Raw genomic sequence first — 17,106 nt, forward strand, 5'->3', positions numbered from 1 at the left:
ACGTTGAATCAATAACCCAAAAAAAGAGAAAATTGTTTCAAAGTATCCAGACACACCTACACTTTTCTGCCCTGATTTGCATAGAAACAACATCTAAGGCTTGTTAAAATGCGCCTGTATTATCTTAAGTTCATCTTGATTCCCTTTCTGATCTGAAGAGCTTAAGTGTCAACGTTTCTCTGTCAAACGACAGTCAGAGTGAAATTGATGTTCAAAGAGAAAAGGGACAAATTGGTATAGATTTTTTGCCACAGGGGAAATTGCGTCAACATCATTGTGTTTCATGAACCGAAGCTGAGGCTGAATCTGACCTTTACGCATAACCAGCTCGGTTTGTGTGAATGGTAGGGAGTGCAATCTGTGTGTACACACACTCACAAACACACCTACACACACACACACACACACACAAAGGTATGCGTGAGAGTGAGATAAAATAACCGTACTTCCAAGGGATCCACACATTAAGTAGCAGTCCCCCATGAAGGATGTGTTTGAATAGAAAAAAAGGATACACGGATGTGGGCGATTATGAGAAGGAAAAGATACACAAACTTTACATGTGTGTCTGTGTTTGTCTGATACATAAAACAGACTCAGACAGAACAGATTGAGCTCCACTGAGCTGGGGAGGGAGGGGGCAAAACAAACACTCTGAGGCTTGCCCAGTTACGCTCAGAGACACAAACATATACACTGTGTGTGTGTTCAGACTGGTGACGGTCAAAGCAGTGCTGAACAAACACAAACACGCACACACACTGTCTCTCTCCCTGTGGGCTCAGACCTTTCGACAACGACTTTTTACAACTCGCTGCCAAGCTTCAAACTGAAAGTCTAAGCTCACAATGCTAGATGCCTTTTAGAGCCTACTTTTTGTTGTCTTCCTATGTTGGTCATTTGGTTGCTGAACTCTTGTGTTTGATGAAAAATTAGAAGAAATGATTTTGGACATAAATGCTTGCAAGTGGATGTAAACATCAGGGCCCCAGTCACAATCTGTCCTATGAAAGCACAGAGGGGGGAGGACAAAGTGGATGATGGATAAAGAAAGGAGGGTGCCGCTGGACAATAGGACTGGCAGACTGTCTCAACAGCTCAGGGCAGCTCAGAGTGTCTGTGACTGGGCCCCTAAAAGCCCCCCTTCTCTCGCCTCCGTCTGTCCCACTGTCCCACTATCCCGACTGCCCTGCCTCCGTCCCAGTACTGCATGAGGGTGGGAGTGTGGGGGTGCAGGGCTGAAATGGCCTTTGTGCTTTTCATAAAGTCTGTGGCCAGTCTGTTGAGCCACGGCCAACAGGGCTGCAGTCCAAAGACATTTAGCAGAGGGCTGCTGTCTTCCAACAACAACACGTGAAGACACAAATCATTCACTAATTCTGGAGAAGACGCTGCAATAAACTTTTGGCTTTTGAATTCTGACTACCGGCTTGTTGGTGAATTCATTTTCTCTGTAAGTGCTTCATCTGTTTCTCTGCAGCTATCCTCTTATGTCATACATAAATAAATGCATTTTCAACCCACGTTGGACCAGATTTTGTGTGTCTGTTGTTACAGGTTAATCCCTTGTTGTGCACCCATTCAAAGAATCTGCAACCGTACAATTACACAGAATTAATGTCATTATATAATGATAAAAACAGTCATAGTTTTAGTTCCTTCTCTATCTGCATGCTCTTCTCTTGCTCTCTCACCTGATTTAGTTGGAGAGAAGTGGCTGAATGTTATTTAAACAACAATTACATTGAATTTAAATCCATACTCGAAACACCTGTTCAGCAAAGCTAAGCAGCATAAGCATTAAGCCCTAGCCAGAAGGAGAGGACCACAAAGCCAGAGGTGCACTGACTTCAGTTCACTGACTGAGTTTAACCCATTTCACTGTGTTGGTCTGATGCACTGAGACCAAAAATAGAGATGCATTAAAACAATGCAAGGGCTGCGCTGGTCAGAGCATGTTGTTTTAAATATAGATGAGACAATTAAACAATCTGAGGGAGGCAATACTCTCAGACTTCAAAACCCTGCACACTGTTTTATTATAGTACAAGAAAGGATTTTTATAAATCTATTATCACAACAATCATTTAATTTACAAGAAATTATATTTGTTTATGGCTAATCCAAGCAACTAAATACCTGAAAAGAAGGCACCCCATCACAATAATGCAGAAGTCCTGTGAATATTCCCATATAAAAGTTTTCTTATAATAATACTGAATATATAAGGGATAATAAGAAGGGCACTCTAAGAGAACAGATATCCACCAAAAGCCAAATGCCCTATTTTGCAATGTTGATGAAAGAGAAAATTAATTTGTGGAACTTTGCCGTGATTCAAATCCGCTCCAAAATGTAATGGGCTCCTCCTTGGTCCATGCTACAACCTTCCACAAAGTTTCATGAGAATCTGACCAGTAGTGTTTGTGTTATCCTGCTCCCAAACAAACAAACCAAAAAACAAAACTGAACCGAAAACATAACCTCCTTGCATTGCATTCTGGTCTGCTAAAGCCAAAAGTCAGTATAGAAATGATCTCTTTTGCAATGCAAAACTGTAAAGGCTGATTCATGTTATCAGCGACCGCATGTGCACGTAGGTCTGCTTTGGTCTGTGTGACATAAATGTCGTGATGCACCCATGACCACAAAAGTCCCCATGGACCCCTGTGCAAATGTCTGCGTGCAGCCCATTTTTTGTGCATGTGTGAACTTAGGCATAGCAAGCACGGTGGCTGCGCATGTCCCAATCTGCTATTACACACTCCAGTTAAAAACACTGCTGACAATTAGCCACAGACACTGCACCACTGTGAAGTTACTTTTCAGCTGGATATTCAATAGACACTACTCTGGAACCAGCTGCATCTTCATAGTTTCATTTTCACCTGATGTTGGGGGACACAGGCTCACTTCACAGCCTTCAAGTTATTGTTGAGGACTAAAGCTGACTGTCAGTTGTACTATGAATAGAACCACATGGGTGTCCACATGACTGTAGCTGTCCACTGACATTCAATGTGGAAAGTATGCCCAAGCATTAAGACTAAAAAATGAAGCTACTTAATTATTCAGTTAATTAATTATTAAACTAGCTTAAAGTTATTAAAGTTGGTTTTGTTAACTTATCAATAATATCAGACATTTTTCAATATGTTCTAGCTGCAATTTGTCAAACATGAGGATTTGTAGCTTTTTTTTGTCTCATGTGGTATTAAACTGACTATCTTGGAGGTTTTCGACAAAAACAACACATTTTATAGACCAAGTGATTCATTAAGAAAATAACTGAAAAGCTTATCAGTAATGAAAATAATCATTTGTTTCAGTCCTTGTTCTTTAACACTGAGAGTCAGATAAAACTTTAAAAAGCTTCCAATACTCAATACTCAATTCTTAACTTGTGAGTTCACTCCAGCAGTGGTGCAACTCACACAGAGGAACATATTCCACACACACACACACACACACACACACACACACACACACACACACACACACACACACCTCCCACTCTCTCTGGAAAAGCCATCAGACTTCTCTTTTTCTTACAAAAGAAGGAGGGGGGTGTGAAGGAAGAGAACCACGAATAGAGTGTGAGAGAAAAGCAAGTCTGACTCTAACCCACAGGTGATATCATAGGGCTGGAGTGTACTGGGACCAGTGAAGGAGGTGAAATAGGAAACCAGCAGACAGACGACCGGCAAGGCTAGACGACAAATAACAGTCTGGACTTGAAAAAAGAAGGGGGACACAATAGACGACTGGGAGCCATTAGTTTTACTGCTAATAGTCAATGAGCAGAGCAGCTTCTTTCTGAATCAAAATGATGAACGACTGAAAGTATTCCAGATGCAACTCATCAGTGAATTTTTCAGTTTTTTTCTGAGAGTGGGGCAGACTCTCAGGTCTACTAGTCCAGTGAAATGATGGTCATTCTTTTCAACCACACATACCACCCTCCGCCTGGATACGATATTCCACATAGAGAAATTTCTAAACTCAAGTGACCTTCGTTAAATACATACATTTTAAAGATTTTGTTACACAATTTGGCATGTTTATAGTGATAAATGTAGCTTTTCCATGTTGTATAGCCAACTGTCCCTGTGACTTTTCAAAGCCTTCCTTTAAGGTTGTTTGCTCAGTAACTCTTACAAATGTGAACCCCGAGGTCAGTCCTACGGCTTACATCAGTGATTGAGTTTTCTGAGCTGCTGGTTAGAAATCTGAAATATAGGCAAAAACATTAAGCTATGTGAGCCCAGATGAAGCTAAAAAAAAAAAGTCTATCCTGACATGTACTGGGAGTGAGGAAGAGTACGACCACAACAAGGATTGGGTATTGTTTCTTTGTTTGTTAGGGTTTTTTTTAGTCCTGGTACTGATATGAATTACTTAATAGGGAATTGTATATGAAAAACTCTTCTTCTACAAAAGTTTTTTAGTTTTCATTTAAAAAAAAAAGTAGTCAAAGTTAGGGTTGTCCAAATATTACAGATGTAACGAAGCTCCAAAGCCACAAATTTGCTTGTTTTTATTAAATCAACTTAATATCCTTCAGGAACACTAAAGAACATTGAGGTAGATTAACTTTATGAATTAACTTAACATAAATTAACTAAAGTAAGATGAACAGCCTCTTCATTGCTGACCACCAGATGACCAAAGTGTTCCCACTAGTGATGTGTACGTAAGGATTTCTTAATACCTTCACCCACATTATGAGAGCCAGTCCGCTCTGCCCAGCCAGCAAAAAATGTGTATATCAACCACCCAAACCTGACCTGACCCAAAACACCTGCAACTTTATGCATTATAGTGGCTCAACTGTCAGGTCCCTGATAAGGGCACAGAAGACAGAGTTGTGACACGTGGACTGTGAACATTTGTGTCGTAGTTTCAGTCTCAGTTTCCGTTTCAGACCTGTTACACCCATACTTAACAGGCAGAAATACAAGAACCAAAAAGCTACTGAACTGGTACAGTTTTTATTTATATTAGAAACTGTCAGAGATCAAAGAAGTAATCAAGATCACAAATCGGAAAACTTAACAGTCTATGACTGAACATAAAGACAAACACATGCCCACCTTACAAACAATTTTCAAATATCACTAGTATCTCACAACCTAGAAGATGGTATGTTAAGAGAATACATAAGGAAATAGAATTTGATCAAAGTGGACATGACTTGGTTTGTTTCCCACTCAGAAGTATGTCAGCTGAATCAGATTTGATTGTTCAATACAAACATTCGACTATTTGTGTCATTTTTTCACGTTTGAACAGGTTTTGGTGGAACAGGATGACAGTGACTTTTATGTAATATAGTAAACATGTCAAATTTGCCGTCCAACTTTAATGCATGCTAACTTCACTAATGACGGATTGGGAATGTGCGACGCAATTTTTAGCCGTCACTGGATCTGAAACAAAAGCCAGAGGCTGTATCACATTTAGTTGCAGTGAGATATAAATGCACCACCGATAATGTTATTTCAAAGTGCCTGTCTTCCTCCGGGCAGCTTCCTCATTGAGAGTCATCCTGGGTGTGAAACTGCAGCTGCCTGTACTACAGAGCAGCATGACAGCAAAGAGCGATCACTCTGCAGCTAAATCTAAAAGCCAAAATGTCATCAGAGATTACCTGACTAACAAAAAAGAAAAAAAAACGGACTGCTTGTCTTGAAGTAATCTCATTTGACTGAGGGGTCTCCAACTGATGATTCATGTCTTCAGCTTTCAGAGGGCAGCACTTCACATTGCAACAATGAAATTCTACATAAATTATGAGAGATGAGGTCGGAGCTCTTTGCTAGACTTAAGTTTGTGGTTCTTCTACTTTGAAGTGGTGTCGTTATCTGATCTGTTTTCGAAAGCCTAATAGAATACATGGATACGGATGATATTTGACAACAAGAGTCCCACAAACATTCTTGTCTGTCTTTTTTAATGAGTCATGGACCACCGGGGTATCTTAAGTGATAGACGCCATTTATCTTTTACAACTTTCAACAACTTGTAATGATGTTCTTGGCCAGTTATCACTTATGTTGTATTTTAAGTTGTTAACTTATACTCATAGCTTAAACATAATGTCTCCCTCTCCTTTTAAACCCCTGCTCCTTCATGTCAACTTGTTTTCCCAAACATATCCAGCTGTAGTCCAGCACCCCCTCACAGCAGCAGCAGCAGCAGCAGCAGCGGTGGTGGTGTTAGTGGCCAGTGGAGCACAAAGACAGGCTTGTTGTCTGGGGAACGTGTCTGTGTGTGTTTCTGTGCTGTGCATGCGCACTCCCCCGCAGATAGTGAAAAGGCCAAGTCGAGGTAGAGCTGTCTCTCTAACCCCCTCCACCTCCAGAGCAAGCCGAAAACCAAACAGCAGCCGACGCCCTCCTCAAGGCCCCGGCAGGCAGAGAGAAAATTCCTCTGGGCTGACTAACCACACACACACGCACGCACGTGCACACACACACACGCACGCACACACATGCACGCACACACATGTGCACGTATGATGAAATAAAATCAATTTGATATTAGTAAGTGTTGTGAATATCATGTTATCTATAAGTACATATTGACGTCATACTCAGTGACAACTCAGTGACAATTCGACAATTTTCAATCACCCTAAAAACCTTTTAAATAACTGCTCATATACTATTTTATTCCTCATCTAGTCTACTTTAAATAATCAGCTGTTACCCATTTAAAATAAAAACGTGTCTCCAAATCACTATATTTTGATACCATCTCTGCACGAAACAGTATCTAACTGCTTCCGAGCAGTAGCAGCCAGGTGAAGTCACCAAGCTTTGACTCATTCAGTTTTTTAGGTTTATACTCTTTGGTTACAAGGTAAACAACACAACACAGGTACTGTTGTCTTCAAACACACACACACACACACACACACACACACACACACACACACACACACACACACACACACATTGAGTGCAGCAGTATCCACTTTCTGTCAGGCAAATCAAACAATGACAGGAATCCTGAACCCATCTGTCGGGGGAAACGTATTACCATCATTAGAGCAGCCAACCACACGCAGACAGACAACACACATAAACTCTCTGTGACCTGTCTTGTATTGCGTCCCTGTCGAACAATGCTGTCTCGGATGACTCAGGTGTGATACTTGACATGAAAGCTTAAGTGAGTGAGAATGAGAGAGAGACAGAGAGAGAGAGAGAGAGAGAGAGAGAGAGAGAGAGTGCACTGGTGTAAAAAGAGATAGTTGACTTACATTGAATCAATATAAAGATAAAGGTGTAAGAAAACAGCAAGAATCTTCCAAACATGAAACTGCACTAACTTTTTAGGTGTTAAATACATTGATAACATTGCGATTATTTTATGATTTCAGATGATTTTGGTAAGAGTACCAGTGTATCTTGTTAGCCTGTTAAATAATCTAAAACTGCCCAACATTGATTTATTGTTGCATTGACAGAAAATTAATCCGTCTTTGTAACATGGTTTTAATATGAGCACAAAGAAATTGGCTTATTGACATTCCCAGTATAAATACAGATTTCTTACAGAGTAAATCAGCTAGTATATTTGTGTTTCTCTTGAACCGAATATGGTGTTTACATGCTCAAACACACAAATGGGATACTTCAAAAAACTGATAATAAATGGGGAATTCATGTCCATGTAAGCGCGCTTTTAAGAAAGTTTCTCATTATAATGACTCACAGGATCTTCATTAAATTAGCAGGAACAGGAATTAAGCCACTTTTTTAAAGCAAAAATGCCAAACATTTGTGGGTTAAAGATTCTCAAATGTGAGAATTTTCTGCTTTCCTGTGTCTTTACTTTATAATAAACTGAAAATCTTTAAACGGCATATAATAAGAGCAAAATCTCCCTTTTTATGGTGCTTTATAGACCACATGGTTATTCATCGATCAAGAAAATAATACGCAGATTAATAGATTAGAGCAAAAATGGCAGCCCTAAAATGCCCTAAAACTTTGAAAACCAGAGATTTGCTAGCTTTATAAAATCAAACTTCGGTTCACTTGAAAGCCACTACAATCCAAATTTCAACCAGAAGCTGGACGTAACTGGGGTGAGTGCTGCTTAAAGTGAAATCTCTTAGGGTATATCATCATGATGTCTATTCTCATAATAAAAAGCATAATTTGTTGTTTCAGCATTCACTTGTGGTGTCATTCTACCAACTTTGACCACATCAGGAATACAACATCATGTATCAAATATGATGACTAATAACCGATTCACAAGACATGATGGCAATATAAAAATCACTGGGGAGGACAAACAACCAAGCACACACAATTTAGACAAATACGCACTGATAAAGACAAGATGCACAGACCTCTGCAAAATGACAGGAGGAGCAGGACGGCTGTGTGTACTGTAAGGTATGTATGTGCGGCATTCAAGTAAACTGGATGCACATAAATACCTTCTTGTCACAGTAGCTGCAGTGTCTGTGTGTACATTTTATGTCGTCTGTCACCCAGACACACTCAGAAACACTTCTTTTGATGCTGAACTGCTGTCTAGCTGGAAAACACAACAACTCTGTCTCAGCTATTAGCATGTTTCTTTTTTTGCATGCCAACCACAGTAACCGCAGTCTCCCTCTGATAAGCTTGAGAATCCAACATGCTGCCTCTTGCCAATATTCTGTCTCCTTCTCTTCTCTCACCTAAATCCTTGGCTTTCTGGTTCATCTTTCTCTTTCATCATCAAATCTCCTCAAATGTATCTCCTCTGTTGCTTTCACACTTTTTATTCTTCCCTATTCTGTTTATTATTTATGCGTCATCCTCCCTCAGTTAATCACACTCAATCACCAACATGATGACCGGCCCTCCCCTGCAGCACCAGACACAACACTGGGAATCCCCAACTTTACTGCACATCCCTTTGTATTTCCCTTTACTTCTTACATACTTTCTCTCATGCTGCCCCTCTTTCAGAGCCCTTAACACTACTTGGATGACTTGCAAATGTATGTTGTTATCATCATATCAACCCAATAGGGCTGGTAAAGTTTTTTTTACATGATAGTCTAAAACTGGCACAACTTTGATTTAAATCAGAACAATTTTATAAAAGTATAAGCAAACAAGACATCATGCAGGTTTCCATTACAGATTTGTGCAAAACTTTAGCAACATTTTTGAAATGTTGATAAAACACAATTGCGAGATGACTGCGTTTCCATTGAGCGATGTTGTGCAACTTCTCCCACGATAACATTCTATGAAGCATGGCGATGGATGATAAAAACATTAGCAGGTTCATATCTTTATCAGCCACCGCACAAGTCATTATTATTTCCTTTTCCAGGGCGACGTAGGAGTGTTTTGTGAGTGATAATGGAAAAGCAAGCCCCAGACTACTGCTGTGGGAGTGTAAGCTCTGCACTGTGGAACAGTCGGTGAGAGTGTACACACACGTGCACTAACAATGACAGCGCTAACTGTTAGCATCACATGGCTGATCTTACCTGACACCCATTACCCAATTACTGACAGGACAGAGTCAAGTTGTTTCTTTATCAGTGCGTGTTTCAGTCCGTCACACAGCTCACTGTTGGATGTTAGCCGCTGCTGCTGTGTTAGCTCATGGTAACCAGGCAGACATTGAATGGTATGGGTGGATAGTGGCTCAGATACTGTCCTTCAGTGTCTGGAAACGTATTTAACATTAATGGCAGTAACAGAAAGTTTGCTCTTTTTTGTTAACTTTAACTTAATTGTAGCTTTTGTGTTCAACAAATTAATTTCAAACTGCACTTGTTTGCAAGTAAAAAAAATTAGTAATCTATTATAATTTAATGCAAGAATATAGACGTCACTTCAAAATCCACATTTCCAGTATGGACACACAGTTGTGGACATGGGTCTTGCCCTGTGAATAATGACATTTGTATGTGAATAGTTTACTAGTCTCTCTATCCTCCTCTCCCTCTTTCTCATGGATGCAGTCCCTCTCGTTCTTCGTTCATACTCTTTCTTGTTTTATACAATCTTTTATTTCTGTGCTTGGGATTCCTTCACTCCCTCCCTCCTGCCCTGACATGCAGCAGTGTGAATCAGACTGCAGTCTCGCCGCCAGGAGGGATGTGTGTGGACAAGAAAAGAGCACTCCCCAGCACTGGCCAAAACCCAGACAAAGTTAAGATAGGTAAGAGTGAGGAATCCACTCCCCCAGGCTTTGTGAAAAGACATAACACACATGCATGCAGCACACACCTTGAATAATTTATTTTAAAACACCACCAGTGTTCCCTCACTAAATTACTATTGGAATTCTCATTAGAAAACTCCTGTTTGACTCTGTTAACTCCTAAACTGTCAGACATTGAACAAGAACATTAATAACCATTAATGTGTGTATCTTTCTGTTAAGGACCTCCATACACATTGCTCTGTTAAAGATTTGTCTTTGTTCAAACATGACAAGACCGTTACAGGAGAGTACACAATGTTCGTATCATAATTGTCATTTGGCATGAAAGGCTAAACAACGGGAGGACTTACTGTACCTGTTAACACCTTAATTCAGTGTCAGATGTATTTCTATGCATTATTGCAAAAGTACTGCAGTTGTGTTGTTTTTAAGAGTCAGAATCACATCTGCCTCCTTTTGATGTTCATGATCAAGGCAAGGTATTTACAAAACACTTTATAACGCATGTATGCTTTCTAGTTGCTTGTGATTAGTGTGCACTATTTTAGTGCTTTTGATCGGTCAATTACCAGGATATTAATCAACAGCCATTTAACAGGTCATTTAATAGCCAAAAATGTCAAATAATAGTTGATTACAGCTTCTTAAATAGGACGATTTTCTTCTACTATTTGTGCTTTGTCTTTGGAAATTAAATATGTTTGGTTTCGGACTGTTTGGTTGAACAAAACAAACTATCTAAAGGTGTCACATTAAACTCTTGGAACTTGCAATGTGCATTTTCCACTATTGTCTCTCATTTATAAGGCTTAATCCTCTGAGTCCGCCGGGACACCGGCAATCTTGGCCGAATGTCTTTAATAGGCTGTGGTGTGCTCATTTTAAGCTAGCAAGGTAGTGGTGGTAACGTGGAACAACAACGCATGGTATCTACTAGTACCAACCATGCTCCAAAGCCTGGCCAAATTTTGGTGAGGTTAAAACTTGTGACCCATTTTAAAGGGGTCTCTTGCCCCCGCATCTTTAGACATCTGAATAAAAATGGGTTCCATCGGTACCGACTCTCCCTTTTACAGACATGCTCACTTTATGCTAGTCCCATGCAGTTTGTGGCAAAAGCTATGCAGCTTTTTTGCATTAATTATAAATGTAAAACTTTTGCCTATATTTGGGTCCCTAAACAGTATTGAATTGCATAAATTGGGTATAACTGGAAAGTTGAGACTCTTGTGGGTTCAGTGAGCTCAATTGTATTCATGTTAGTCTCTAATAACCATTTCATAGCGAGGGCATTTTATAAAACTTGACCTTACTGTTTAAAATTATCCACTGGGGCTGGGTGATAAAATGATAACGATATCTATTATAAAATAACTTTTCCTCGATTGAAATATGCGATGTAGTCAATAGAACGCATTCCAGCCATGTTTTGACAGACAACAAGAACAGCCAGTGATAATACGAATAGCACTGAGGCAAACCAAATGCAGTGAACGACTTTGACTCTAGAATACAGATGAGTGTTTGTGCTGCCATAGCGTTTCATTATCACGTCAGCGCAGTGAGAGAGACAGAGTTCCATCTTCTCGAGTGTTCAAAAATGGCTAAATATTGCACTGAATCTGTGTAACAAACAGCATCAAAACAAAAAATGGCACAACAACTTATAGGACATGGGAATGGTCATCATATATTTCCATCACAATGTTCTTGAAAGTTTAGAGTGTTAAAGGATAGATAAGATGATAGGATGATGTATAGGTGCTACCTCTATGACTGAAAAAAATAGTGAAAATAGTTGTTAGTTGCAGACCATCTGTACTTGTACAAAACCTTAAATAATGTGACAGTGTAACTGACTAAACTACAGAAAACAGTGCATGCCTGACAGCGTTTTGCAGAAGTCTTCTTTAATAGTCTGTCTGCTAATCACAAGAATAATGCTTGGTTTGGGTCAATGTTGATGCCGTTGCTCCTTACTACATTAGAAAACAAATAACCTACAATATATGCAGTCAGACCTAATAAAGTACCTTGAGGAAGTGACCAGTTTAGAAACTTGCTATTGTTGAAGCATAACTAACTGAGCGTCTGAGAGTCAAATAAATACATATCTTGCAGAAGGAACTTATGTATGACTGCTTGAGGAGTCAGCAATAAAGTAAGCTGTGTGTAACTGTCCTCCAGACTGACACACAGACGTGTTTTCAGACATCCTAGGATAACATCAAATATTAGTAACCTCCATAAAGTTACATACATTTTTTTGCAAAGATAAAAAACATGTTCTGATCTGTCAAAGAGGACTTGGTTGGGGTTAGATAAAAGGTCATGGTTTGGGTTAAAGAAACGTTTTGGTTAATTTTAAGGAAACACTGTGGTTTCGGTTAGAATAACTACTTCCTTAATGTTACAGGACCTTCGTAGTCTTGGTTAAGGTAGGGAACAATCACGACCATTGCAAAAATAAACAAAAATCGACTGCTGGAAGAAAACAGAAACCAAATTGCAGTCAACTGGGACAAGGTTCTCAATTCCTTTGGCCACTGAGGGCTTCACAATATTTAAATATTGGGCAGGAGCACTATGACCGCATATTTACCAACCCAGTTATCACTGAAACAGACTTCGCTTCTGTTAACCAATGCACTGCAAGGAAAAGTAATTTGTTAGTCATCCTTTCACATTCAAGCAGTTTAGGCTACCACACTTCACATCCACCTTCGGAAACTAGTAGTCTTTCATGGCCTGACGTATTTTACACACTAGTATTTGTGACTAACCCCAGTTTACAGCTCATAGGAAGAAAGGATTTTATAAGTAGAAAGAGGGAGAAAAGGAGAGAGGGAGGGTAGGTCAACACCACAATGCCACAATTGCTCGTTGTTGAGTGACTAAGGCCTGAACTTGGACAGGAGCCTCAGCATTCACTTTGCTTACTCCTCAGAAAAAAAAACAGTTCATTGTGAAAACCACAATGAACTAAAAAAGCAAGTAAAGCCCTGCCCAAGTGATTGGTACAACCTGATTTACTTCAACAAAAAAACAAAAAAAATTACGACTTTAAATGGGAATTTAAATCAAAGTGACTGTGACAAATGTTTTTTCATGGGATGTGGGCTTTATCTCCAGTGTAAACACATTGGGACATACACACACAACGCCCACACAAACCACCCACACACCGCCCACACCCAAAAATAACTGTGTCTGGGCCAAACTCACCAAGTTGTGATAGCATGGCTTCTAACCAGAGAAAGTCATGCTGTTTTAAATGTCATCTAGCAGGTCACGGCACTTGAAAATCTCTCAGATCTCCTAAACATCTCAATTTTAACCAGTTGGCAGGGTGGAATTGACAGACAAGACTTACAAGAAGGAGCTGCTTTAGAGCAAAACCTATAAACATCCTTAATTTAGTTTGACACTGTTGGAAAACATGAGCCATGACATTTCAAAATCAGCCTCTGGCATTTGGCCCTCTAAGATATATCTGAATCAGCTGTGTTGAATAAATCGCCTGTTTTCCCCCTTTTCAGTTCTGATAATCCTACCTTAAGTTCCCCCAACAGATACTTGATCTGCTAATCCCCCACCGGATGCAACGACTGACTCAATCAATGCGCAGCGGCTGCTTCTTCCAGCACTCAGCATCACAGCAAATCGTCATCAAGAGGGGTAGCGATGAGCCTCATCAGGGAGTTCATGTGTCAGAGAGATAGGAGCTGACCTCCTCACGGACAGGCCTAAACATGCAGGCAGCTGCTGTCAGTGAGCCAGAACGTAGGGGAATTAATAGAAACAGCAGCTCTCCAGGGATACTGTTAGCCCACACTGACAGCCAGCTCTGATCTGGGGTCATCTTAATGCACTCTCCCTCTTCCCCTCCGCATTAGTGGTGGGCAACATGAAACCTGGATCATGACAAACATTATTTAACTTTCCGGGTAGGCTTAACTTTGAACGCTGGCCCAGGCCTGTGCAAGCTGTGATATGCACACTTGTGGCAATAAAAGAATGTGGGAGTGCCCGGCTGCATGGGTTCAATTTTCATCTGACACAAAGTGTGCTATTAAAGCTAAATTACCCACACATGTAAGTGAGATTTTGTGGACACAAGCAAAAGTTTTAGGCCTTTAGATAATATAAAACTTGCAAAAGAAATAGAGACATAAAAATAGTTGTGAACATACAGACTGTTGCCAGTTTAGGAGTTAAACTGACTTGATCTAATGCAGTCTTATATGACAACCCCGCAATAAATGTTTCTTCATAAAGAATAAGTCAAGTTTTTGTTGAAAATGTTATTAAGTGGTGTTTACTCAACTTGTGTGTCATTTTGGAGGCTGTCAATCACTGGGCTTTTTAATAATAACAGTTCTTGTCTAATTTTAGACTACAATCATTTAGGACTGCAACCAATGATTTTTTTCATTACTGATTCACTTACCAATTATTTCCCCAGTTATCGACCAAATGTTTGGTCTAGATGCCAGAAAATCATTATAAATGCATTTTAAATACACTGTCCACACAGTTCAACTAGATGTACTTAAATGTCATGTGTGTGTCCAACAACATATTAAGTTTACGATCATAAATGGCAAAGTAAAACATCAAAACCTCACATTTGAAAAGCTCGAAAGAGTCAGTGCTCTCTAGTTTTAATTAATAAACTAGTTAAACAACTAACTGATTATCAAAATGATTTCCATTGTTGTTGCAGCTGTACCCTCACTTATATACTATACATATACTTCACATAAACTTTCCATGTGTACTAAGAAAACTGAAACTGACTGATTGAACATAAAAGATGATGTCTTGTGATCTTGAAATGCAATTCATAAATTGCAGTGTTAAGATAGGCAATAATACACATTGCCGACTGTAACAGCTGTAAATGTTTACAGCCCCCCACCCACTTTATTTTGGAGCACAGTGAATTTTTGGCAATTTTTATTTTGAAGTGCCATTTCTGTTTTTTCTTGCAATATGTTGTATTTTTTTATGTTGTTAGTCAGCGTGTTATTTATGTTCCGTGAAATAAAATTGAAATTGTGGTATTTTATTTTATGCATGGACCTTGAGCTAATGACTAATGAGAAATCTGAACCCCGTGGCTGGATCAGTTGGGAACCAATTCTCTGTGCTTCATTTCTGGTTAGATACTAAACTGCATTACTTTTTCATAACTGTTGTTAAAACTAATACAATGTTTGGAAACTGGGAACAGTAAAACTCAGTCTTTTGGCAGAAACTGTCTTTGTTTACAAACAGCACTTCACAGCTCTTACCTGTGACAACCTCTCTGCAAGAGGAGGGGAAGTGACTGTTTATGACTGAGCTGAATGAACAGTAATTTAATGATGCATGCAAGTGTTGATTATTTGTTCTAAATATGTAATTGATAGACAAATGTTTGTATAGATGCTTTGAAAGGGGACTGAAGAGCCCAGCTCCACAGACTCGCCTACGCACTAACACCCACAGCGATAGAAAGCGTCCCAGATTAAGGCCAAGTTATATAACTTGGACTCCATTTGTGCTTTTGCACTGCATGTGCGCTGCTGGCTACTCAATGCACACAATATTCCCCATTATTTAATCATATTTCTTTAGTTAAATGTCAAATTCGATCACAAGAAACTGCTAAAAATGTTTCAGCTCACTTAAAGCAAAGTGTACATGTGATGGCATGGCAGCTAACTGCCTGCGATGATTTGCTAGCTTTCCTTGTGGACCACTGTTAGCTCGTTAAGCATACTTACATAACTTACATTAGCCACCTGTGTAATCAACGTAAAGGGAAGTTTGAGATATTGACGCGAGGCAGGAAGTGGAAATGTCAACTTAACAGTCAAGTAAGGCTGTCACACATATATGTACGATAAGGTGAGCATGCTACAGTTAGCTAAAGACCGGGATACAGTAAGTTTTGAGCTGTAATTAAACGTCTGGACTGAAGTGTCCCCCCTTAGCTAGCCTGGATGCTGACTTCACGTTCACCATCAACACAGCGCTCAAACTCTCCCTTACCTCGGTATGGTGATGCATTTTGTGTTGATATTTTGGGTGGTGATGGCTTTCTCCAGTTCGTCCAGCTGTCCCGTCTTCTTCAGCTTCTTCACCAGACTTTTCACCGCCTTTTCACACCATTTCTCCTCCTGGCCGTTCTGCTCTCCCTTCTTCCAGCCCAAAAGTCTTTTGACAATGGGGGGAGTGAAAGGCAAAATTGACATATTGGAGTTCAGTTTAAACTCCGTCCAGTCGCGAGAGGAGTCCCGGCGGTTTGGACAAAAACACAACAAACTGCTCTTCAGGCGAGTCAAACAGTGGAGGTGAAAACGTTAGTTAGCTAAAAAAAAAAAAAAAATTGTTGTTGTTTATTAGTCGCCACACAGATGCATCCCCGAGTTAAACCCTCCAGTTTTAGCGCACTCTTTCTGGCTCGAGCTCAGCAGTGAACTGTGCACCGGTAGTCTGTTGCACTCTGGATTTAGTACTACTCCGCCAAGGAGGTTAGTCCCGTCTGCACTTCTTTAAACCGCAGCTATTTTAAACACAATCAACTCGAGTCGCGCCCGAACTTTCTTATTTTAAACTCGAGCAATGTTCAAACACCGGAAATTATTAACTTTAGCTGTGTTTTTTACTGCTCTAACCCCTGATCAGCAAAGTTTTGTTGAGTTCATCCGCGGTGCTGGGCCCCCCGACTAAAGTCTGCAAGAAGTCTGCATCAAATGCAAATGCAGGAGCTGCTGCTGAGAGTTACCATTCAGGCTTCAGACTGCACAGCAGACCTGCGAGAGGCCAGTCTGAGCAGCTGGCCAAATGTTTTTCCCTGATATTGCACAATCCCTGCCTTTCTTCAGCCTGCGATTGCTGCCTGATAAAAAAAAAAAAAGC

General features: G+C 40.0%; 1 protein-coding gene across 1 annotated transcript in view; it reads right to left on the reverse strand.

Moving 5' to 3' along the window:
- Nucleotides 1-17,007, reverse strand: part of smad3a (SMAD family member 3a) — a 37,649-nt gene extending 20,642 nt beyond the window's left edge. Inside the window, exon 1 of the mRNA XM_042491787.1 lies at nucleotides 16,237-17,007. Coding sequence (XP_042347721.1) covers nucleotides 16,237-16,439 — 203 coding nt within the window. The 5' untranslated portion in view covers nucleotides 16,440-17,007. The remainder of the gene's footprint in view (nucleotides 1-16,236) is intronic.
- Nucleotides 17,008-17,106: the final 99 nt, after the last annotated feature.

The sequence above is a fragment of the Plectropomus leopardus genome, chromosome 1, assembly GCF_008729295.1.
Source record: "Plectropomus leopardus isolate mb chromosome 1, YSFRI_Pleo_2.0, whole genome shotgun sequence".
Classification (NCBI taxonomy): Eukaryota; Metazoa; Chordata; class Actinopteri; order Perciformes; family Serranidae; genus Plectropomus; species Plectropomus leopardus.